At 45.7% G+C, this 26,510-nt stretch overlaps 1 protein-coding gene across 4 annotated transcripts in view; it reads right to left on the bottom strand.

Annotated features, from left to right (window-relative positions):
* The window catches only part of VAV3 (vav guanine nucleotide exchange factor 3), a 216,209-nt gene that overhangs the window by 158,060 nt on the left and 31,639 nt on the right, over positions 1–26,510 (bottom strand). Inside the window, exon 1 of one of the 4 annotated variants that reach the window (XM_081865816.1) lies at positions 1,565–1,924. The exons of 1 other annotated variant lie outside the window; for it this stretch is intronic. In XM_081865816.1, the coding sequence (XP_081721942.1) occupies positions 1,565–1,768 (204 nt within the window). In that variant the 5' untranslated portion in view covers positions 1,769–1,924. Of the gene's footprint in view, positions 1–1,564; positions 1,925–26,510 lie in introns of those variants that run through there. 2 more of the 4 variants (XM_081865817.1, XM_081865818.1) reach the window with 2 other exon arrangements.

Genomic DNA, 26,510 nt, shown 5'->3' on the forward strand with positions numbered 1-26,510 from the left:
AACATGACAAAAAAATTAGCTGGCACAGTAATGAAGTTGGCAAAACAAGCCAAACACTGCCAACCCTGCAGTTTATTCATTTTTAAGATATCATAATAAACTACTAACCTAAAAATTCTCTCTTCCTCTCCCTTACTCAAATATAAGAAGCTTAACTCAGAGAAACGTTTTGAGAGGATCACTTCCCTTTCTTCAGAAATCAGACAGCACCACGCAACCAAAGTGAAGCACTTTTAGCTGTGTTCCCACCAAACATTCAAAGCACACCCACCCAAAGAATCCTGGGAACTGCAGTTTCCCCCTCACTATTCCTAGCACCCTTTAACTAAAGTTCCCAGGATCCTTTTGGAAGGAGTGCTTTAAAGGTATAGTGAGTATGCACCCTTAAAATCTCTCATTGAAATCAATGGGGCTTAACCACAGTGACATTGTGCCCATTATATGTGTAGGTTAAACCATTCCAAACCACATTCACTACTACAGCTCATCCCATCCAAAAGCCCCAGGACAATATACATCATTCAAGGTGCCAGAGTGCAACTCTGAGTTACAGCTCTGGCTCCCACTTTGTATTTTTTTGTCTCTGGAGGCCAGATCCTTCATAAAAGGCATTCTGGCATTGTTCTGAGTTTCCCTGTGATGTGCATTATACTAAGGTACAAGTGGATAAATACTTTTAAACCCTCCCACAAAACCTTCAGAGGGCAGCAACAGCAGCAGCTTCTTTTTGCTTTGGGGCTGTCATTTTATCCTTTTCCCTGTCTATTGTAATTACAGATAACGGTAATGGAGGCAGTCAACTTCCTAGATGCTTCATTTTACATGACACAGTTCCTCTTTAGTTTCTCTTCCTGCCCCCCTAACTGTTAACCCAAGTGAATCCAGGCAGAAACAGGAGAACAGCCACAATTTAAAAGATAGATAGATACACACACTAGACGACAAAGTAATATTAAAAATACTAAGTCAAGCATTTTAATGGAGCCCAGTATCCTTTCGCCCCATCCCCCACTGAGTTCAAATTTTAAAAGTACCCCCCAAAAATATGCAGTGACCAGCACAAAGCATTCAGTTCTGGGGTTTAAATTATTGCTGTTATTGTCATCGCTTCCTTTATCTCCCCAGATCATGGAACTACAACTGTTGTTTTTATTTCCAAAATGCTACCTGAAACTCTATACAGGGTCTCTACCTTTGTTCCTTCATGTCACACACATAAATACTTATCTGGCAAAGTCTCTCTCTCTCTCTCTCTCTCTCTCTCTATATATATATGCAGCCCGCAAAAGAGCATCTTGTAACTCTGCCAAATTCAAACATCCCCTGCTGAGAGCTGCTGGCTAACAAAGTGAAAGCAAAATACCAACAAAAGTGACACCCTGGAAGGACCCCTGCATTGGAACAAAGGCATTAACCAGGCGATTAATAACGCGGGATGGGGAAGGGTGGGGAAGGGGAAGAGGGACTCGGAGGCACAATAGCGCAGGCAGAAACCCGGAAGAGCCCGGCGTTGCACATCCCACACTTCTCTCTCTTTCTCTCTCTCTCTCTCTCTTTTTTTTACCTGGGACATCTGAGGTCTGAGGTTGATCTCCTTGAGATTGATGGCGTGAGGGCGCAGGTTGTTGAGCAGCTGGCAAAGCAAGACTCCATCGCGGAGGGTCTGGGCCAGGTCGAACACCTGCGCCGTGTCCCAGGTCACCCGGTGGTTGACCGGCAGCACCCGGCACTGGATGAGCCAGTGGGCGCATTGCTTCCAAGGCTCCATGCGCGCTCGCCGCCGCCGCCGCCTCAGCCCCGGGAAGAGAGAAGAGACCGCTTTCGCCCGACGCCGAGAACTCCAAAGGCAGCCGAAGCCGCGCGCCCTCCTGGCCTCTCCGCCTCTCCTGCTGCCGCAGCGCCTCTCCGGCTCTGCCCCTCGCCTCGCACGCACTGAGAGGAAAGCCGGGGAAGCTGGTGCGCGTGCGGGTCCCCCTCGCGGCACAGCGGCACAGCGGCACAGAGTCCGGCGGCGCCTGAGGGAGAAAAGAGGAAAAAGGCAGCGCGCGTGCGCCCACCCAACCCGCGCGCTTTCAGGTTGCGACGCCGGCTGCCCTCTGAGGGGACCGGGCGCGCTCTGCCTCACGCGCCAGGCGCAGCGTGGGTTGTGAGGGGCAGAAAGCCAACGGCAGAGGGAAAGCTGGAAAAAGGGAGGGGAGAGAATGCCGGGTCTCGCGCCGGTACTTGCACTGGCTGACAGGACGTTTCCAGCAGCGTTTCAAAGGGCAGGTTATGACCTTTAAAGCCCCCAAACAAAGAAAGGAGAAGCTGTGCGGCTCTCCTGACGCTATTGGACTACAATTCCCATCATCCTTGGCCATTAGCCGTGCTGGCTAGGGCTGATGGGAATCGGAGCTCACCAGCTGCTGAAGTAGCGTTTTCCAAACTTGGGTCGCTTTTTTAGACTACAATTCCCACCATCCCTGTTAGCTGGGGATGATGGGAGTTGTAGTCCCCCAAAAATGGCGACCCCGGTTTTGGAAACACAGGCCACTGGTTCACCACCTCTGCACTAAACTGCAATCTAAGGTCACCAACCCAGCACCCTGCAGATATTATGGACCACAACATCCTTCACCCACAGCCAGCAGGGCCAATGGGCAAGAATAATGTGAGGTGTGATCGGAAGCATCTGCAGAGTTATTGGGTCGGCAGGCGCTGCCTATACCCATATCAGTCTGACCATAACTTTGGAGGGGCGCTCATCTGTAAAAGCAGTTAGGCTGCTGGGCAAACTGAACAGGGCCTTTTCAGTGCTAGTCCCCAATGATGCCATTTGATTCCAAGCACTAATTTTAATCTGATCTTAAAGACCCATTTTTTTATCGTGGTCCTTGGAGGCTACCCAAGGCTATTGGATATTGTTCTTCAGCTTTAAATGGGTTGTGTTGTTGGTTTAGTGGCTTGTATATTTCTAGGGTGGAATTGGATTTTTGAATTGTTTTAACTGGTTTTACAATTGGATTTTATAGATAAACTTGTGCATGGTTGTAAACTGCTTTGAAAGGCAACTGTGCTTAAAAAGCAGCCTAGAAGATAATGACCAGAAGGGCTGGTGGTTCACACATGGACATCAAATTTCTTTTAATATAATTACTGTACACTTCCACACTTCTCACAAGAATGATCATGGAGTTTGTTTATACTATTTACAGGCTATCCTATAATATACATTCTCTGGGCAGCTTACAAAGAAAATTGAGTTGGAATAATTACAATAAACTGCATATAAATATAAATATCCAGTAGGCAACCATAAATTGAGCATGTGAGCACCCAAGATCTGAGTGACAGAAATAAGTATATAGCATTTTATTTTGCAGGGGATTTGAAGCGATGTTTTGATTTGCCTGCTGAGACACAAAATAGGGGAAAGTAAATAACATGTTCCTGACATAAAATTGATACTTGCTTTTATGGGCAACAATCTTTAAACAGTCAAGACAAAAATAATTGTTTGTTTACAAGCAGTAGGAAGCTTCTGTGGTTATCTAATAATTCCCACAGTTTATTTATTTTATTACATTTTTATCCATGGAGCTAAGAATGCCTAGGAGTAACTCCCATTGAACTCAATGGAGCCTACTGCTGAGAAGACATTCAGAAAATTCCACTGTAAAGTTACAACGTGCCCCATTGAATGTATGGTTCTCTTACCCCACCCCACCCATCTTATCCTAACAACAATCCTGTTAGGTAGGTTAAGCTGAGAGAAATAGACTAGCCCAAGGCGACAGAATCAACATCATGAATGTATCAGGGTTCATAGTTCAAAATCTCATCTGTTCTTTTCCTGCCTTTTTTCTGGCAGAAGTCCTGCATGTCAGATTTTTCAAAAGGGCATGTTTTTGCAGTATGAAGATTAAGTAAAGGAAAGCCTTCACTACTGAATTTCTACTAAAACAAAACAGAACAAGGGCAGTGTTAGGAAAAGGTAGTACCTTACCTAATTATTGTATTTGCAACATTTATACATAGCTTAAGGCTTCAGATTTTAAGGTATAATTAGAGTCCCATCCTATGCATACTTATTCAGAAATAAGTCTAGCTATGCTCAGTGAGACTTTAATACTAACTGTGCTTGGGGTAGCATACCTGCAGTACAAGCCTAGGCATGTCTAATCAGGTATGTGGCATCTGGATCCTAAAATATAGTAGCCTGGATTGTAGTAAAAGCTGGTAGATAGATTTACTAGATAAAAGAAAACATTTTCCCTATGAAGCTGTGTTTTAAAAAAAATCTAAACCAATGAGTACCTGCTACATCAGTTTCTTCAACCTACATGAGGCACCAGGGTTTCTGTTTATTTTGTAAGTGGGAACATCCCCAATCTTCTGATCACATTCCAATAAAGTAGAGGTGCTTATATTTATTCTAACCATGATGATACATATAACTTATAGATGACATGGTTAGCAAGCTCCTAAGACTGTTTTAACATGGTTCTTCCACAAGCCATAATATTCCAAGGATATTATTCCTTTAACAATCTTGCTTTGCTGTTACATGTTTTTGTTGTTAATTTTATTTCAAAATAACATTCCATGGGGTGGAGGTGATACCTAGGGTGGCTTTTATTGAGGTGATGCAGACCTTTTGCGGACAAGTGTGGAAGATTCTCACTTTTTTATTGAGGAAAAACTCTGTCCCTTTGGCAAATGGATATTCAAGCAGTGCAGCTTTCACCATCAAGACACAGGGCCTTTTCCAGGAGAAATGTGGCAATCCTCATCCTCGTCATCTCTCTCTCTCTTTCTCTCTCTCTCTCTCACACACACACACACAGAGAGAGAGAGAGAGAGAGAGAGAGAGAGAGAGACTCACTTTCAATTAACTTTGAAAGAATAGCTCTCTGTAACACTAAGTAATAGCTGTCATCACCAGCTTCGAGTTCTTGATGCTTTCCCGCTTTCTTATGTCTGTTTTGGTTGATTATTTAGCTTTATGTGGGAAGATAATTGTTTTTTCTCCCATGGAAATTTGAGGGAAGAGCCCTTATGAAGGGGAGCCAAACTGTAAATGCACACAGTGTTTTACATAAATATTAGACCCTTTGTATGGATATCATGGACTGGCTAGATGCAGAGGAGTGGTGGGAGGCATCAGCTGGGGAATCCCCAAGGGAACACCCCAAGGGGACTAGTGGTGGGATGATGATGAGTGGTCAGAGGGAGAGGAGGGAGCAGACTGGGAGAAGGAGGTGTGGGAAGCTGAAGAGGTAACAGGGTTTAGTGAGCAGGAAGAGTCTGCGGCAGAGAGCACTCCCGAATCAGAGGCAGAAGTGGAGGCTAGAGAGAGACCAAGAAGCAGAGATGAGACAGGCTGTTGAAGAAGCCGGAGGGGGGTCTCTCCCTCCAGCTCCAATCAGCTCTTCTCGTCCCTGGTCTTCCAGAACCAGAAGAAGTATGAAGAAGGCAGAGCAAATACAGACAAGGCCACGAAGTATCAGATTGCTTGGGAAAGACCCAGGAGAGAAGGAGACTTGGAGAACAATGGGGAGGTGGGACCTTCAGTCCTCACAACTGCCTCATTGGGACAAGATCTTCCGGGGCTCACTAGGTCTTGTTTCTTTGAATAAAGAGTTAAATTCACTGACAACATGTGAGTTAATGCTGACCTGCTCCTGACACCCACTCCTGACACAGCTAATTCAGGAAGGCTGTGGTTCAGTGGTAAAGCATCTGTTTTGCATGCAGCTTGCTATGTTCATTCAATGCTTCTACCAGTAATGGCTGGTGCCTGTTGGGGCTAGTGGAGCAGAAGGCAGGGAGCCCAACAGTAGGAGGAGCCAGAGCCAATGGCAGGCAGAGCCAACTAATTCTAGTTTTGCCCCCATCCTCCTCCCTTCTGAGCTCTACAAGAGACTAAGGTGAAGGAAGCTGATCGTAGCTGACCTCTGTTTTGGCTCTGGACCATCAGTGGCAGGCAACCTCAGTCTTAAATCCCCCCAAATGCAATAGGTGATGTCAACATCATGTCAGGCATTAGGTTTTGTGGCTCTATGCTGGTGGCTGCCTGCTGGCACTGCTGATGGCACAGAGCCATTTCGAAGTATCAGTATCCTGCTGCTGACAGTAGATGATTCAGCAAACAGTGCAACCAAGGAGTGCCTTTTTCTTGTACACGTCAGGTAGCAGCATGTCCTGGGATAGTGCTGAGAGAGGGAGAGGCTCTAAATATGCCTTCCCTCCAGGAACAGCATAAATTGCCAGGCCGTATGGGGCAGTATCTTTGTGACATCACCTATTTGCATGCCTAGCTACAAACGTAATTTGCAATAAGGAAAGGTGCAAAGACTTCCATCCCCATATGGATTATGGAAGAACTGATGTGATCGTGTAGAATGAGAGCAACAACCGGCACAACTAACTCATGTGCATGCCTGCCAATTCATCTTTTATCCTGGGTGCAGAGAAGCAGCACTTTAAATTAGTGCCACTTGATCACACTGATAGAGAACTTGGCTTCACTGAGCTCGAAAATGAACAGCACACATGCTGATCGTTGAGTTTCTAGAGTCTATCTGCTAAATGAGGCTTTGGAACTTATATAATGGCAGTTTTATAGAAAAAGGATGGTCTGACAGGAAATACATTTACTATTCCCATTGAGCGCTTTCTAATAAAGATAGTTTTATCTGACTCAATTAATCTTATTTGGAGCAAAGGGGGTTGATAGCACATAATTCTTAGTATCTAAAGTGAAAGGTGTCAGCTCTCAGGAATGTCTGAATGTCATTTTTTTGAAATCTCAAAGCCCTTCTCTCTAACCATATGCATGGGAGACAATTGCAAGGGATTTAGGGGCAGGAAACTGGATTGCTGGACTTGGAGGGCACTCCTATGTTTATCTCCTTAACTTCTGGAACAAAGAATACAAAGAAGTTACACTCACTTGTAAAGCTAGTAGAATTGACCTGCAGTGCCAGCATTGCAATAACTTTTCAAATTTAAATTTAATCGTCTTACATGACAAGCATAAATCATGCATGCAAAAATAGCACATCAAATTTGCGAAAGTGCCTGCATATATAATTTTTAAAATGAGGCATAAGAGGGGGTGCCAAAAATGCTCCTTGGATAGGGTGCCACTTGGTTGGATTGTGTTTGTGTGGATTCTTTTATTTATTTTGATGCCTATTCTTCCTTCATTGACAGCATGCATTGTTTTGTGATTCTGCTTTTTTCTTGTATTTTAATGACCTTCTGTTGGTTTTAAATTTACTTTGCAAGCCCCCTTGAGCAGTTCAATTTTTGAACTAGAATTTAGGGAGGCAAACAGTCTTAAGAAATGATATTTGCACATTTGTCGACCCATGAAACTGATCAGTATAATCAAATGGAGTGCACCAAGTTCACTCATGTATGCCATTGCCCCATTGACTGAGGACTGAAGTTGCAAGTAACATGAACATTATCCAGTCAAGTGTGTTCTTCGCAAGAAAATAATCTACTCTATCATGCTTTCCTAAGAAGAAGAAGCCCAAAGCAGTTCTGTCAGCTGCCTGCTCAGTCTTTTCTCAGAAATACCAAAGGGAATAAATTGCACAATGCCCCTAGAGTCTATGCCTGAACTACAAAACATAAGTGTAATTTTCAGGAATGTTAAATGTAGTTTTACCTTTAATTTACAACCAGTTTGCTTTTTATCATACTCTTACTGCATAGGAGAAGTAATCATTCTAACTTTCCTTTTTTTCTTTTTCTTTTTCTACATTAAAAAAAAATCTAAACTAAATCCACCCAGGATTGAAAGTCTTTCCTTTTGCAGTGTGCCTGAGCCCATTTATTATTAGGACCTTCAATTAGCCCTGGAGCCTGTTTTCATTGCCAGGATGCAGATCTTGGGCATCTGAAAAAATAATAAAGGACACTTTGCTTTGCTCTTGGGACTTTCTAGAGTGCCTTTCATTCACAGAACTCAAATAAGCAGAAAGAGCTTTGAGGAAGGAATGGATGAATCAGCCAGTGTGCATCCGTTTTGCATGCGTTCATTCACAAGTCCATCCCATCCCATTTCCACATGAATCTGCACACACCCCACCCCAAAAAATCAGCACAAATGTTTATACTGAAGTACACATTTAAATGTGTGCTTTATCTCAATGTGCTTATTTGGGGTAAATGTATCTTGTCCTAAAATACACATTTTAATGAATTTTTGCAAGCTTCTTTTTTTAGAGAACTGTATTGCAAAAATCAGTTGGAGGACAAAACCTGAAGTATAAGTATGTCCCAATCTGCACGCAAGTCCAGGAAGTGTGAATCAGCTCAGTTTCACTTTGGCATTCACAGAAATGCAACTGCTCAAACATCTCTCCTTCAACGTTATAATACACAATAGCCAGACAGCTTTGAGCCCCACCTTCTCTAATGGTTAATCTATGCCTCAGATAATCATGTGGTCCACTGTTTTTTTCTTGATTATGGCCATCCAGAATCCCTTAAAATTGGTAAAAAAAATACCATTTTAAAAGCAATCTTCATGAAGCATTGTTTTTGTATATTTGCTTCTTTCCTCCCCCACCCCAGTATTTTAGGTTGTTGCTTTTTCCTCTTTCTTTGTTGCTGTTGTTGATATTTCTAGGATGCTTTATTTAAGCTGGAGGGGGAATCTGCTATTAAATTTATATTTTGTAAATTCAGCTGCTAACAGATGTTGCATCTTATTTCAAGAGCTCTCTTGGTGAGAAGGAAGACAAAGAAGGAAAAAGCAGCAGCCAAAAGGTAAAAATGGCACTGAGCTGGCATAGGAATCAATGGCAACAAACACAACTGAAAAAATGGCAGATATTCTCACAATTAAAGTACCCTGAGGTTAATATTTCTACTCACACCACTGTCAGGCCAGAAATCAATACTGGACAATATTTAATGCAGTTCTAACTTTAGGAAAATCCACAAAATCAGGGAGCAGTCAGAAGGGCATTTCAGCAGTTGGGGAGATAGGCCAGTTCATCTAATTTGCACGGATCAGATCATTATTCACTATTATCATATATGAAGTAAACTCATTTCTCCAAGTGTCTGTCCTTACATAATCATGTTGTTGCAGGTCTCACTTGAGTTGTGTGCATTATTATATGTAACCCCTAATCCAAGAATAATAACAGCTTATTTCCTAGTCCTAAACCTGTTGTCCTTTTCTTTTTCTCAACTTTTTGCCTCATCCATATGTTCTAAGAAGCTTTCCCGAAGAGCCTTAAGAACGGATTTGACAGAAAGCCACAGGCATCATTTGGCATTGCTGCAAAGGAAGCATTGCTGAAAAACTCTCACAAAGGAGATGAGTGGGAGGCCTCAACAAATGAGGACTCTTGCAGCAACTGCAATTAAAGGAACTTACAGATCAGACCTGCAGCCAGATAGTTTCTGTAGGAGCCCTAAAGCATCCCCCCCCTTTTACTGGGGAGAGGGAATCTTAAAGCAATGTAAAACAACCAGACTTACTAGAGTAATTAATAAGTTACATAAATCCTTTTGATGAAATTTTAAAGTAGGCAAAGTTGCCCATCAGTCATCCCAGCGAAGGGAAATGTTATTTTTCAAGTCCCCTGTAACTGCACACACACTTTGGGTCCTTTCTCTTAGCATCTGAAATGTATGGGAACATATGGGGAGATGCATTCCAGCAGACAGACGATGATAGATGATAGATAGATAGATAGATAGATAGATAGATAGATAGATAGATGATAGATGGATAGATAAATGATAGATAGATAAAATGATAGATAGATAGATAGATAGATAGATAGATAGATAGATAGATAGATGTTAGCTAGAGAGAGAGAGAGAAGAATAATGGTGATTAGATAGATAGATGATAGATAGATGATAAATAGATAGATAGATGATAGATAGATAGATGATAGATGATAGATAGATAGATAGATAGATAGATGCTACATACATACATACTCCACTGATAGCTATTTACCAGAGATTGCCCAGGTTTCCAGCAAATGTCTCTGTTATGTCCCCTATTTTGTCCTTGTTTTGTTTTAGAGGAAGTTGTTATCGAAATTTGGGTTTGTGTGAGTGAAATATACTCAGAGTCGCAAAGTGATTTCATGCTCTTTATTCAGCTCATAGTGGTGAGGAGGAATGAATGAATGTCCCCTCAAAGTATCTGCTTTATATACATTATTTACACAATGGGCTGCACATGATTGGCTAATTCCAGGATTCTACTGTAGGCCAATCAGGTTGTGGATTCACTTCTATCTGGAGCATGATTGGGTGGTTCCTGCTAACCAATCATACTGCTGCATTGTTCTAGGACCAATCAGACTGCTGCATTCTGAATCCTATTGTTCTAGGACCAATCAGACTGCTGCCTTTTGGAGCCTATTGTTCTAGGACCAATCAGACTGCTGCAGTTTGGATCCTATTCAACTCAGTACATAACACCCCTCCCCTCTAAGTTCCAGTCCTGCCCGGAAGGTCGCATTCATAGTCCTCAAGGTACGCCGGTGGCCTACGTGTGCGTTGCGGCCTGGGGTGTTCCCTGGTCCGGGGTTCAGGTTCTGGCTCGTGTTCCAAGGATGGGGCTGTTTGGTCTGGCGCAACCGGCTCGCTCAGTCGTGGTTCTGGTTCCGGTGTCCTTTCGGCCTCGCGGGTCCTCTCTGTATTTACTGATTCTGCCTCTCCTGCTTGCCCCTGCTGCTCTATGGGCCTCACTGCCCCACTGTTCCCTTGGGACTCCTCTGACCTGTCCTCCTCCTCCTGGTTTTCTCCCGGGAATCGTCGCCGTATCTGGTCGCAGTGGCGGCGCCAGCATTGCCCCCCATCTGTTAGCACCTCGTACGACACGGGGCCCGTGACCCTGGTGACTGTGGCAGGTACCCATGCAGGGCCTGCCCCAAAATTCTTTGCGTACACTGAGTCCTGGGCCTCGAAGGTCCGGGGGTTCCTGCCTTCCCCCACCACTACCTCATCCTGAGCTCTATCGGGGTGAAGGCGGTCCAATCTGATTGCAAGGCGCCGACCCATTAGTAGTTCAGCGGGGCTCCGGCCAGTCGTTGAGCTGGGGGTGCTGTGCTGTGCTAGAAGGAATGTGGCAAGGCGGTACTCCCAATCCCCTTGCGTCATGCGGCGAAGGGTGTCCTTGGTGGTCCGCACCATGCGTTCTGCTTGGCCATTGGTGGCAGGGTGGAATGGCGCCGAACGGATGTGGCGGATGGCGTTCTGCACTGTGAAGGTTTGAAATTCTCCTGATGTAAATGCAGTCCCGTTGTCTGAGACGAGAGTGTCAGGGAGCCCGTGGGTTGCAAACAGCCTGCGTAGTACCCAGATGGCTGCGGACGTAGAAGTGGACGGTACCAGTGCGACTTCCAGCCATTTGGTGTAGGAGTCCACCACTATGAAGAATGTTTTCCCCTGAAAGGGGCCAGCGAAGTCCACATGCAGGCGTGACCATGGTGCTCGGGCGGACTCCCAGGACTGGACTGGGGCCCTTGGGGGATCTGGGCGGGATTCCTGGCAGGCCTGGCAGTGTTTGACCCAGGCCTCTATCTCTCCGTCGATCCCCGGCCACCACACATAACTCCTGGCAAGGGCCTTCATTCTTACTACCCCTGGGTGTGTCTCGTGTAGGGCTGTGAGGACCCTTTTGCGGAGGGGCTGGGGAACAACGACCCTGCTTCCCCATAACAGGCACCCCTTGTGGGCTGACAGTTCATGTTTGCGGGTTGTGTAGCCGGCGAATTCTGGCCCGGGGCTGCGGCTGGGCCATCCCCTCCACACCCAGTCCAGGACCCGGGAGATGACCCTATCTTTCTTGGAATGGTGTGCAACTTCTTGTGCCTGAATGGGGCGGTCAGGAAGCAGCTCCAGGCTCATAACCTCTTGTGCAGGTGCTGGGTCGGGGCCTGTTTCCGGTAGTGGTAGCCTGCTGAGGGCGTCTGCATGGCCCATCGCCTTTCCAGGGCGGTGAATCAGTGCATACTGGTAGCTGGCAAGGAAAATTGACCACCTGAGGACGCGAGGAGACAGCACTTGGGGGGTCTGCTTTTCGGGGGCAAACAAGCCAAGCAACGGCTTGTGGTCAGTCACCACGGTGAAGGGCCGCCCGTACAAGAAATCATGGAATTTTTTTACTCCCTTCACGATTGCCAGACCCTCCTTGTCGATTTGCGAGTAGTTCCACTCGGTTTCGTTGAGTGTCTGGGAAAAGTATGCTACCGGTACCTCTCTTCCATCCGGGAGTTGGTGTCCCAGGACAGCGCCGATGCCATAGGGCGAGGCGTCGCATGCTAGCACCACCGGCAGCCTCTCGTCGAAGTGTGCCAAGACCGAGTTTGAGACAAGCAAGTCCTTGACTGCCTGGAATGCGGCCTCCTGGCGCTGGCCCCACACCCAAGGGGCCCGCTTGTCCAGGAGTCTGTGTGGGGGCTCCGCTACCGCCGCCTTGTGGGGAAGGAAGGAATGGTAAAAGTTCAATAATCCCAAGAAGGCCTGAAGTTCAGTCTTGTTCTTGGGCGCTGGGGCATCACAAATGGCCCGTACCTTGTCCCCAGTCGGGTGAACCCCTTCTGCATCCACCATAAATCCCAGAAAGTCCACTTGAGGCACTCCTAGTAGACATTTTTCCCGCTTCACCTTGAGACCCGCCATCTGGAAACGGTGCAGAACAGTGCGGAGGCGGTCCTCAAACTCCTCTGGTGTGGGCCCGGCAATCAACACATCATCAAAGAAGGGGGTGACACCAGGAATCCCTTTAAGGAGAGAGTCCATTAGATTCTGGAATATGCCTGGTGCCACGCTGACCCCGAATTGCAGCCGCTTTACCCTGAACGCTCCTCTGTGCGTCACAATCGTCTGTGCCTCTGCTGTGGCCTCATCTACTGGCAGCTGTTGATATGCTTGGGCCAAGTCCAGCTTGCCAAAAATTTTCGACCCAGCCAGGGTGGCAAGGACATGGCTGACCACTGGCACTGGGTATGCATGGGCCATGAGGGCCTTGTTTATGGTACATTTGTAGTCTGCGCAGATGCGGACCGAACCATTAGGCTTGACGGGTGTGACGATTGGGGTTTCCCAGGGGGCATTAGGCACCGGCTCCAGCACTCCTTGCTCCACGAGTCGGTCCAATTCCTCGTCTATACGGGGTTTCAGGGCGAATGGGACCCGGCGGGCCTTGAGCCTGACTGGTCGTACTGCGGGGTCAAGCTGTAGAGCAATGGGGGGGCCCGTATACTGTCCCAATTTCCCATCGAAAACCCCCGGAAACTCCTTGCATATGGCGTCCACGTCCACTTGTAAGCTCATGTGGTTCACCCCGGTGATGGCTAGTCCCAGTGGTCCAAACCATGCCAACCCCAGTAAGCTAATGTAGGGGCCCTTGACCACAAGCAAGTCCAGTTGCCGCGTCCGCCCTCGGTATTGCACCCTGAAGGTCCCCACCCCCATTGTGGGGACCTTACGTTTCTGGAAGTCCCGGAGGGTGAATGGGGACGGCCTGAGTTTGGGACCCCCAGTAGGACACAGTTTCCTTAAGGTCCTTGCCGAGATTATGGATAGAGTTGAACCCGTGTCAAGCTCCATGCGGCATGGGGCCCCCTCTATCTGTACCTCTACATAAATTTTCTCTACGTTGGGGTGGGGCAACTGGTATACCTGGAAGTCTGTGAGCTCCGTCGAGTTGCCTTGGTGCGTTGGGCCCCGGGACCTGGGGCTCTTGGATTGGTCATCTGATGCCTGGCTTCGGGTGGGCCGAGCCCGACACACCCGGGCGATGTGTCCCAATTTTCTGCACTGCCTGCACTCTGCGTTGCGGAAACGGCAGGTCCTCCTCTCGTGACTTTCTCCACAGCTTGCGCAGTTCCCTCCTTCTCGTCGAGGCAGCTGTGGTATGTGGGCTGCTTGAGTGCGCTGCTGTACTCGGTGCACCTCCTCCCTGTCGGATCCCGAGTCGTTGGTGAGGTCTTCGTGGTGGACCCTCGGTTGGGACGGCTGGCTCAGCCGTGCCTCTTGCGTCGACCTCTCAGCAGCTTCCGTTGCCAGGGCCTCCTCCAGAGCGACCTGGAACGTTAGGTTCTTCTTAGCGTAGAGGCGTCGTTGCAGCTTCTCATCCTTCAGGCCACCGACGAGGCGGTCACGAAGCATGTTCTCCAGCTCTGAGAAGTTGCAGAACCGGGCAGCTTGGCGGAGAGAGGTCACAAACCCAGTTATGGTTTCCCCAGGGGCTTGCCGCTTTGCGTAGAAGGCATTTCGACGAGCCACCACTGAGGGCTGTGGCGAAAAGTGCCCCTTCAGCTGTTCCATTATTGTTTTGTATGGAACAGTAGCGACGTCTTCAGGCGCAAGGAGAGCCCGGGCGATTTCAAATGTCTCCTCTCCGCAGACGCTGAAGAATATTGCCCTCTTCTTGGCGTCTTCTTCATCGGTGACCCCTTTGGCTTCTAGGAGGAAGGTGAAACGGGAGGCGTACGCTTCCCAGTCTCCAGATGCTGGGTTGAATGGCGAGAAGCTGCTGTCAGTTGCCATTCTGAGTTCCTTGTGTCCCGGAGCTGAAGCCTGGATACACGGTGCGAGGCAGCGGTGCGGCAGGTGGCGGTGCTGCGGTGCTGTGTGTGGCAGTCAGCTCAGCGGGATCCCACCTTCGTCGCCAGTGAAATATACTCAGAGTCGCAAAGTGATTTCATGCTCTTTATTCAGCTCATAGTGGTGAGGAGGAATGAATGAATGTCCCCTCAAAGTATCTGCTTTATATACATTATTTACACAATGGGCTGCACATGATTGGCTAATTCCAGGATTCTACTGTAGGCCAATCAGGTTGTGGATTCACTTCTATCTGGAGCATGATTGGGTGGTTCCTGCTAACCAATCATACTGCTGCATTGTTCTAGGACCAATCAGACTGCTGCATTCTGAATCCTATTGTTCTAGGACCAATCAGACTGCTGCCTTTTGGAGCCTATTGTTCTAGGACCAATCAGACTGCTGCAGTTTGGATCCTATTCAACTCAGTACATAACAGTGAGTTTCTAGAGACGGCATACTTCAGGCTTCTTCCACAGATTTCTAGAAGTTAGTTTCCTCTGTGTGTGAAGGGGATGGACTGTATATTGATTCTCCAGTGTGTGTGCTGTTTCCTTTGGAGGCAGTGGTCACTGAGGGCTTACAGTGTTTTTATAGTATAGTATAGTTTTTATAGTATTTACATGCATGCCGATTGAGCATAGATGGAGAAAGGGAGCACAGCACTTTCACAAGCAGCAAATCCACTGCTGCATATCAGGACCGTAGAGCGGTAGCGCAGCCTCCCAAAGGTGTCTTCTTGACCCTTTAGGTCACTCTCTGACTCTCAATCTGAAAGTGTTCTGTTTCACAAAACAGCTTTTGCCCTGTCCTTCAGTTGGAGGGAGTGGGTGGATCGGATGAGGGAGAGCATGTTGATGCTCTCACATTCCAGGGGAGTCACTATTGCAATAAATGGATAGATTGCAATAAATGGCTGTCAAACAAACAAAATGGGGGTGGGGTGGGCCTTGCCCATCCACTGACAATTAGGCAGTCATTTGAGGCGGGGGGCTGCATTGTTCTTTTTTGGCCAAACCCCGGTACCTTTAACAATAATCAAATAGTAACCCTATAAGAGCATATAGTCCCACTGAGCACAAAATAACTTATTTCTTAACAAGTGTGTATACAGTGGTACCTCGGGTTACATATGCTTCAGGTTACATACGCTTCAGGTTACAGACTCCGCTAACCCAGAAATAGTACCTCGGGTTAAGAACTTTGCTTCAGGATGAGAACAGAAATCGGGCTCCGGCGGCACGGCAGCAGCGGGAGGCCCCATTAGCTAAAGTGGTGCTTCAGGTTAAAAACAGTTTCAGGTTAAGAACGGACCTCTGGAATGAATTAAGTACTTAACCGGAGGTGCCACTGTATAGGATTGCAGCCTAAGACACCTGATGACCATATAGCCTCTCACTTCGCAAGTTGCAGCAGTAGAGAGGATGATTTTGAATAGTTCTGACACATTCTGACACAAGTAATTGCCATATTATCTTATTTAAAACATACACCCTTTTTGCTTTTCAGTCATGTAGAGATGGTTCCCGCCCCCCTCCAAGAATAAAGGAATACCACAGGTGAAGGTGACACAGCGGGGATTTTCTCTGCCACCAACAGCAGTGCTTTTTCAAGCACAAAAGAGCGTCCCTGTCTTCCTTTTGCGAAAGGTACAGAGAATGACCTTCACACCTTGTTTTGCAGCCTGAAGCATATAGGCAGCCAATACAGTGGCTTCAAAACTGGACGGGTATGCAACGTCACCGTGTTTAATGTGTCAGGACGTGGACTGCTGCATTCTGCACCAGCCGCAGCTCCACGTTACACATGAAATGGTTAAAATGCAGAAGTCATCATTATGCACAGCAAATCGAATTGCGGGCAGGCCGCTGAAAGGAGACCAGCCCTGTACAATGGGTTACCCCACCAAGTCAAAATGCAGCCCAGCCAAACAGATATAGTGACTTGCCAGATCCTTGAGAACCCCCTTTCGTCTCCCAGCCAGGAATTTACATTGTTCCAAACTTGACATAATCAAAAGAAAAAGAAAAGTTCTTTTTTTTTTTTGTATTTTGGTTTTCAACAACTGACAAGAGATTCTAAGTCATTGTGCCAAAAGCAAATGTATCCAACGGCTGAGACTGTGACATAAACCACAGGAAGCCCCTTTTTTAAAAAACAAAAACAAAACTAGAGTGAGTGTCTTTCTCTGTATTTTCCCAGTGTAATAACAGCACTTTGAAAAATCTGCTGAAACAAAACTTCCAGAAGCCCCATTACTAATGGAACCAGCAGGGGCTCCCACTGATACCATAACAAGGTTCAGTAGGGTTCAGTTTGAGCTTTCCTTTGCATTTAACAGTTCCCATGTCTGATAGCAGTAGGCACTGGCCTCAAAAAAAAAAAAAGAGTTTTAGTTCTCCAGTCTAGCTCAGGGCTGCCTCTCTGCGTGTCCCTGTTTATTCTGTTTTATCAATATTTCCTTCACATTTTTCACCATTCACATTGCTAGCTAAAAACCCAAACAGCTATAGAATAAAAACAACCAGTGAATAACCCCCAACTCTTTGAAGGTCTGTTTTAACCATCAGAGGAGAGGGAAGTGGTTTTTAAAAGGTCAGAAACACAGGCTATAACCTTAAGCAAATTTACTTGGCAGTATGTTGCACTAAAATTGCTGTGACACTTAACGTGTTTAAGGATAAAGTGTAGCATGATGATATGGAGCCATTAAATTCCATCAGATGGAATAAGGCCAGGTGAGGAGCAGTGGCTGAGGGCTGGGATCAGGGCGGAGAGCTGGTTTGAATCTCACCATTATTGTGAGCAGACTGTGTGTTCATAAACAGGCACCATCTCACACTCACCATGGAAGCAAGGGAGCTCACTGGGCTGCACTGTGCAATCTCAGCTCCTGCTTCTGACATATATGTTGACTATGGGACATGAATTTAGAAGCCTTATGAAGTGGCCCTATTGTGCACTGATGTACACATGTAGCCCTTCTTTGCTTGAGGGGGAATCCTGACTGGTTCAGGATGTTTTGGAATGCATGTCAGGCCACTTTGCAGAGTTGCTGACCAGGTGACTGGTGCATGTGACAGAGATATGTGGTGTGGTCCCTCGACCCGCTCACACATTGTTTAAGTGCTGGGGTGGGGTTGAGCAAGCCCTTCTACCCTTAACAATCACTGGCTTTAGCCCTTTTCCAAAGGACACAGGGGGTGCAGAGACAGGCATGCCATCCCTGCTGCCTCTGTTTCTGCCTCCAGTCTGCGTGCACTGAGACCAAAGGTCTGAAAGAAAATCTGCATATTTAGCTAAATGCACTAGGAGCCTTCCCCATGTCAGGAAAGCCTGCACAAAGCTCCTGGTGGCCAGAGAGGATTCAAAGTTCAGTCATCTGATTGCACAAAGGACGCTCTCTTCAGATCACCACTTTAGATCAGGGGTGAAGTCATCTGATGTACCAAGGCAGCCTCTCTATCCTTCATTCCCTACATACATTCTTTGAACACATGAACAGGGCTTGCCTCTTTGGGCATTTTGCCTGCCAGCTACACCTCAACCAACAGTGGCTTATCAGCTTGCTGCTTCTCTCCTTCTCTGAGGCACCTGCAAATATCCATCTTCTGGGGCTCCTCCCAGCTTTCCTCTTGTGCAAATGGCTAAATGTAAAAAGGTTAAGAACTTTGCTTCAGGATGAGAACAGAAATCGCGCGGCGGTGGCGCAGCAGCAGTGGGAGGCCCCATTAGCTAAAGTGGTGCTTCAGGTTAAGAACGGACCTCCGGAACGAATTAAGTACGTAACCAGAAGTACTACTGTACACATCCACTGTATATGCATAATATACCGTGACAGGTGCGGTTACAGTAGCTCTTTAAAATGTGGTGGATCTTGCCCATTCTCTTTCCGCCTTCATCTAGCGGAAGCAAGTTATCTACTTATCTGCAAAGCTACTGATAGTGTGAAATTATCTTATACAGTCAGTACCTAATAATAGGAAGCAGGTTATAGGTTTGCCACCTGCAAATAACCACAAGGATGAACAGAGATACTGGACAAAACACACTAAGAACCTAAGTTTGCAGGAATAAATGTTGCTTCCTGCATTCTTGTACATTTTTTAAAATGAAGCAGTATTGCAGACATATGATAACCAAAAGCAGGGTTGCTGGAAGGCCAGATTTGCAGCAAGTATCACAAATTCCAATGACCTTCTCCAATAAGGTCAGCTGAGCTAAGGTTAATATGATTGCTGGGCTAAGACTCCCATCAGCCCCAGACAGCATGGCCGATGGCCGGGCATGATGGGAATTGAAGTCCAGCCATCTCTGGAGGGCCACAGGTTCCCTGTCACTGTTTTAAAACATGGCAGAGATACACCAGTTGCATGTGTCAGAATGGGAGCCAGAGTTCTACCGTCCTGTTCAGCTGCTGCCACTACTATGGAAAGGATTTTGTGAAAAGTAAGTAAAGACAAGAATCCATATTGCTATAAAAGCTTCCCCAGAGGTCCATTTGAAGATGCTTTACCTTTGAAAGACAATAAACTTGCTGAGCCAAGCAAGTTAATGCTCAGAGAGTCAATGGCGGCAGCTGTAATGCAGGGCATGTTTTACTGCTAGATTACGCTGGAGGGAAAGGAGGCAATTAACCCAGGGGTATGGGAGCATCTAAGATTTTATTCTTAAAATTGACAACTTCTTCTAAATTAAAACCTACGGCCAAACCCTAATGATGTTTACTTAGAAGAAAGCCCCACTGACTTCAGTGTTTCCAAGTAAGTGTGCTTAGGACTGGAGCCAAAGGGTTGATTTGTGTTTTTTTTAAAGACTCAGGCATGCTAAGTACCCAAGCTTAAATGGCAAAATGCATGTGAATTTCCATCCATTGTGAATGATGAAAAATTGTGCAAAGAGACAGTTTTCCCTGCAATAACATGGAAAGGACCAATCCTTTAACCCCAACCTGTGTCAGGGTTATATCACTGGGGATCTGCCAAGGCCCATGCCAAAGTGCTGACCCCCTGCCCAATTGCTCCTTGGACCTACTGCTGTTGCTCCTCATTACTGTAGTATATTCAGCTGCCATCTCTGACTGAGCAAGCAGTGAAAAAACTGAGGGCATCTTGCCCAGGGCTCCCCCAAAACCTTGAGCCTTTCCCAGTTGCTGCTTACATGCCTGTTACGGGGGCATCAGCCTTTTAAAGTGCACGTGTACCATTATCACACAAAAGCATTGATACTGCATCCATATTTTGCAGTTTTAAAAGCACCTTAAGAAGTGAAGTGTCAACTGCCTCCACACGAGGTGACTATTTAAGATAAAAGTGGTTTGGGGAAACACTTTGCTTGACTTTTGCATAGCTCTTCTGAAATATGTGAAAGAATCAGGGCCATTTTATTTTTAAAAAATCAGACTAAAATATTTCAGTATCTAGGCAAAGAAGACTTCAAAGTATGTGAATGATGAAAGCTGGGTGGGGAGAATCAACTGATTGCACAATTATGCTGTTTCCCATTATTAGGAAGCCTAGGGGGAAGATTTCTGCAGCAACGAACAATCATGGCTAGAAAATGAGCCCATCTTTTAAGTCTGCGGCTCTGAATATTTTAGAGCTGATCCACAAGAACAGATCTGCAATGTACTATAGAGTCCGCAACACCCCACCCCCAGCTGGGTGGAGAAGGAGGGTCCAGCAATGTCCCAGCAGGTTGCCATTGGTCTGCTTCCAACAGTACCTGCTGTGACTAGGAAGGAAAGCTACAGAGCTCTGGTATCCTGTTGCATGGCCAAGGGTAGCTGTCACTGGTCCAAGCAGCAGTAACAGCTGTGAAGAGGGCATCCAGGGCTTGCTGCTATGGCAGAGGAGCTGGCAAAAGTGCTTCATTTAACCACGGGAAAGGGTAGGGCAGCAGAGTCATGCAATTTCTCTCTCTAGCTTGGCAGGGCCCAAGAGAGGCTATGTAGGATTGGTGCTTTCATGAGTCAAGGTGAGGTAACAACCTCAGGCAACTGGTGGAACCAAATACTACCATAGGGATCCATTAAAGATGCATTGAAAATGAATCATCAAGCAGCTGTCTAGATTTCTTGAGGTTCAGGACAACAATAACTTTCCTGGAGAGTAAGCCACATTAAACGCAACGTGTACAATTGCACTGTTAATGCATTATAAGTAACCTGGATTGTAAGTAACCTGGATTGTAAGTAACCTGTAAGTAACCTGATTCACTGTATTTGTAGAACTTCTCCCTTCAGAACTCCAGCCTCTCATGAAATCTGCTTCTTGCTCAACAGAGTCATTTCTCACAATGAGTTCAGAATGATTTTCTGAATGGAACTGCAAAAAGCAAACTCGCTTCCTTTTACCTAGAACTGTGCTCCACAAATTATTTTATGTTATTATGTATTTCACAAAATTTATATACCGCTTGATTGTAAAAACAAAACAAAACCTCAAAGTGATTTATGAAAGATAAAACAGTAAAATCAAGAAAAATTCACAACCATGGCACAGTCTGTCATGGCTGCAATTAGAAACCTGCACAGAGACAGAGAACTTCAATTCACAATGACAGGGATGTTTATTATATGTGGCATTTTCGCTTTTCACTCCCTCTAAAACTGGTGCTTATGCTGCTTCTATGGGCTGTTTTTAACACTTAATATCTTTGGTTTTGCTATATCTTTTGCTGGTCCCAAGCCACTAAGAGAAATATGCGTCATCGTCCCCCACCCTGGGCAGGATATAAATCAGGGATGACTAACCTGTGTCCATCAAGATGGTGCTTGATTCCAACTCGTATTACCCTTGACCACTGGCCATGTTGCATGGGGTTGATGTGAGTTGGCCACCAGTTAGCCACCCCTGTATAAATTTTATGCCACAATGAGTGTGTGTCTGAACTGGCTACCAGGCTTAACATCGCCTGTAACTGTTACGAGATCTTCTTGGCTGAGGTGGCATTTTATCACTGAATGCTGCGTGGCGGATAGACGGAACTACAAGTGATTTCCAGTCATACTCAACAGCAAGCTGCTAGTAAGATTTCACCTAGCTAAAGTTAAAATCCCAGTGCCCCCATTTATTGCTCTGAAATGATGCTACTGCGATCCATTGTATGTGGCAGATTCAACCAATTCAGAATCTATGGCAAGATGTTCAAAACTGAAGAGCCCACTTAGGTTAAATGTAGACAGATTTCTTTCTTTTTTTAAAAAATAAATAATACAGCTTGTGTTCCTCCTTCAACCTGTTCTCTCTGCTCACTCTTGAATACAAGCCAGCCATTATGATAATTTGACAGTTAGCTTAACAGATGTCACCTCCAGACTGTGCTCTTTTTCTCTCGCTCCTGTAAGTGGGAAGATGATCCAGAGAGGTTGGTGGCCCTCCCTCCACCTTGCACACTGTGGAGTAATAGTCAGAGTGAAGCAGGATTAGCCTACTGATAAGCCATATTGCCCTTCTGGATGCTGCAGTTTATATATCAGGAAACACAGGGGACACAGCAGGCCCAGTAATAAAAAAGCAGCAGCATTTTCCCATCTGTTACCATATTAATTCCTATACACATGCAGCAAATAGAAGTACCTTTGCCTGCTGCTTCATCTAGGCTTGTTCCTTTTTCCTAGATGCATTTCTCTACGAAAACATGAGGAAGTGGGAGGATTCCTTTTTCCCCTTCTTCTTCTTCTTTTTCAGAACAGTCTTATGGTGAAATGGCAGTGCTTGCGAAATGGCATGGCAGCTTAGAAAGGTGGCATCATCTTCTTCAAAGAGACACAGGAAAGGGAGGAAGAGCAGAACCATGCAAGTTTAGCAGAGTCTCTCCATCCTGATCTGATGTCTTCTTCTTCTTCTTTTCTTCTTCTTTGGTGATCACTCGTAGCCAAGTAAGATTGTCTTCCATGAACACGGTTTTAACAGTGAGTCTGTAAGGGACCAGGGAGGCCAGTTCTGGATCCACACGTCCTTCCACAGTGGGGACAAAGGTTTCCAGGTGGGAGTTGATCACGGTGAGGGTTTGCCAAATGTGTCTTCCTCTTAGCACGTTTCTCCCTTTTGTCCTGAGCATCTTCAAAGCCCATGACACCTTTGGTAAAGGCTGTACTCCAACTGGAGCGCTTGCAGGCCAGTGTTTCCTAGTTGTCAGTGTTTATACTACATGTTTTTTTAGATTTGCCTTGAGAGAGTCAAACCTCTTCTGTTAACTACCAGCATTACCCTTTCCATTTTTAGGTTCGGAAAGATGTACCAAATCAGAGACAGGCAACATAGGTTTGCCGTACGTCCGGAATACTGCACCTGAAAATAGCCAATAACTTTGCCAAAAAAGCTCAAGAACTTTTCTGTGTATCTTTTCACTTTTTGAAATATGGCAACCCTAGGCAACATAGTGCCATCCAGATGTTGTTGCAATGCAACTCCCATTGTCACAGACTATTGGCCATGCTGGCTGGGGATGATGGAAGCTATAATCCAGCACCATCTGGGTGGCACCATATTGTCTATCCATGTACTACCCCAAAGAGGGAAAAGGCCTCCATGAGTACTGCAACTTCCCTAGTAGGGTTCCTAGTATGGATGCTTGGGGAATTCTGCCCTTGCAATATCTGACATGAGCCTACCAAACTCACATGTGGATCAGAACGTAGCTCTGCATTTCTCCAAGTATTTGTCATCCAGTTCTTGGCTTAAAATAAATTTTATCAGTGCATATTTTAAAAATCCCCTTTAGAAAATAAAACTTATCTTTATTTTAGGAGAAATCGTGTTTGAAATGTATATTTCAAATGCAGGTTTTTGTTTGGATTTTTTAAAAAATGTGGAAACAGGATGAAACAGATTTAGGAATGAGCACATGTGAAAATGGCATGGACTAGAAATAGACTGATTTGTCTACCCACTATATCCAATCTTTTTCCTGCCCCCATAGCTCTAGAGAAACAGGATGACAGCTTAGAAGATTAACATCAGTTATCTCCTTCTCCAGGAAGCAAAGGAGGGGCGGCACAAGTATGAAGATTACTGGACTCTCTCCATCCTAATGTGATGTACAATCCCAAGCAGGAAACAGCTAACCCCTGGAAGAACATGAGAAGAGTGCTGGGCCTATCTAGTCCACAGCGAACAAGTAGAAGTGTGTGGGAAGCTACAAGTAAGACATAACACAATAGCACTCTCCCACTCATGTTCACCCTAAAACTACTACTGCATCCAGGAAGCATATTACCTTCAATACCAGAGATAATGTAGGCATCATCATTAGATTTTTATCTCACCCTTCCTCCCAAAGGAGCCCTGAGCAGCAAACAACAAACAATATAAACAGTTTTAAAAGCCAGTCAAATATCCTCACTGCTAAGTAATTTCATAGCTGCCAACAACGATATGTTTCATCCATGAAATGCCAGAAAAATTGGAATGTTTTTAAATTCCACATAAAGGTTAATAATGAGGAGGGCAGATGCACCCTGCCAAGAAGGGCATTCTATGAACAGGAGACCACCACCACCAAGAAGGCTCTGTAATAGGTTAACACCAGCAGAGCAGCACCAGCACTAACCAAGGCTTCCCCTGCCATTCATAAGGACAGAGATGGCTGATATTGGAGGAAGTGATCTTTTAGGTACTTGGGTCTCAAGGTGTTTAGGGTTCGATACACTAGTAATAATGCCTTGAATTGGGTCTGGCAGCTCCCTGGCAGCCAGTGTAGTGCTTTCTGGACTGGTGGCAGGTGGTCCCTTAGGGCTGCCCCATTTGCCATCCACCAGCCACAATAGCTGCAACTTCTGGACTGTCTTCAAGAGCAGCCCCATGTAGAGAGGATTGCAGTAGTCCAGATGGAAGGTCACTAGAGGGTGAACTACTGAGGCCAGGTCTAAGCATAGCTGCAGCAAGTGAGCCAGTTTAGGCTTGGCATAAGCACTCATAGCCCCAGAGGCCATTTGGGACTTCAGTGACAGATTGGAACCGAGGAGTTTTCACAGACTATGATCTCCTTTGCAGGGGCCAGTGATTTGCCCTTTACTGTAGAGGCCGCAGTGCATATGTTTCATGTTAGGCAAGTGTGAACACAACAGCTAGTGTTTCACAGTTCACAAAGCATGGCAGATCTTAATGGCAATCGGCCAGTGGAAGGAATTTTTACTCCCAGTACAGCTGATCGGAGTCTGTCATTGTCCATTTTAGCAGGGTGAAGATTTTCTGTTTTTTAAAAAACAAAACAAAACACATATGGTTCTGCTGCCCTGGAAAAGCCAACATTTCTGCTTGATGAAATGATTACTCACCAAAAAATAATTGGATTGACATTAATGGGAGAGCCTGAAGCATTAGTTTAATAGCAGCCCATATAAATTGTGGAAATGTTTGAGTATCTGTTTTCATTTAAATGAGGCTTGTAGCAGATGGTGAAAATGCCAATCAGTCTGAGGCAGGTTTTTAGATCTTCAAACTTATGAATAATTAACTATTCCTCCCGTTCCGCCAAATGCCACAACAACAGAATTGCTCCAGTTCTGCTTTTCAAACTCATCCAGATACCTGCTCAAATACACTATGTATTATTCGTCCAGTAAGCTGTAATGTGTAACAGGCCTGACAATCCCAAAACACTTACTAGGGCAATACCGTTATTAGACCAAATTAAAAATGTGCAAGCTTTTGAATTCCCCAGAACTCTTTACAAGGCTAAATACAAGGTGGCAGAAAGTGGGGGCAGGGGGAGCTATTCAATCCATCTGTGACTGTACTGGATAAGAGTCTTAAGGAGGAGTATAAGAGGCAGTATTCAAATGGGGAAGCAGTATTTCAATGAACCCCATTCAAATGGGGATAAACTTAGGCTATTAAGGAACTCAGGAAAGAAGACACTTACTGGCTGATTCCCCATTTCCAAAAATTCAACTACCAACTGGATTGGCTCCGCTGGTGCATTTGCACCATGCCAGCCTCACCAATGTCTCACACTTCCCTCTCTTCTTCCTGGTATGCAGCATTGGCTCAGACAGAAGAAGGTCAGTAAGCGATGTAGCGTGCACACCCACCCACACACCCACACACCACTACCACCACCACCAAATCATTCGCTACTGTCCTTACTCTTTCATTATGACTGGCCCAATTAAAAGTTCACCAACATCACTTGGGGTCCTATCTCTCTTTGACTGGAACTAAGATGACAACTACTTCCGTAGTCTTCTTCTGGCGAGCCTATTCCCTGTCCATATAAATTGTCTTAATGAGCAGCAGGACGTTTTATGGTAATACAACTGCCACCGTGCAAATAAAGGGAAACGTTCAGAGTTTATGGTGCGTATTTTTTCGCTCAACATTTCCATTTCAAGCGCAGTGACTCTTTCAGCTCTTTCCATCTCAAACTTTCCTCTATGTCAATGGGTGAAGTGCTGAATCTGTGTCAGATTTCCATTTGTGAAGTAAGAGCATAAGCACTTTGTTTTCCCTCCTATAAATACTGGCAGCAGCCTAGAAGAAATTAGGTCAGAGATGGCCAACATGGTGCCCTCCAGATGTTGTTGGACTCCAACCCCCATAAGCCAAAGGCCAAGAGAGATGGGAGTAGTAGTGGATGGCATGGTGGAACTGTGCCACTCATCTGGCACCACCCCTCTGGTTATGTCACAGTTGCACCGGGACAGAGCAGGGGAGTGGAAAATTGGTGGTGAGGTTGGATTACAGCAGTGATGCAACCTATCAACTTGGTCCCACAACATTGGCTACCCCAAGTTAGATATTCTAAAACAGCCAATGGGACCAAAGCAGAAGGATAAATGCATTACTGCCATTCACCTCAATGGCATTAAATTTAACATTTAGTTGTACCCATGTGCCCCAGTCTGGAGTTTCATGTAAACTGCAGTAAACAGGGAGTTCCTGCAGTAAACAGGGAGTTCCTGCATACACAGACTTCCC

The sequence above is a fragment of the Podarcis erhardii genome (assembly GCF_964252035.2).
Source record: "Podarcis erhardii genome assembly, chromosome: 6".
Taxonomy (NCBI): Eukaryota; Metazoa; Chordata; class Lepidosauria; order Squamata; family Lacertidae; genus Podarcis; species Podarcis erhardii.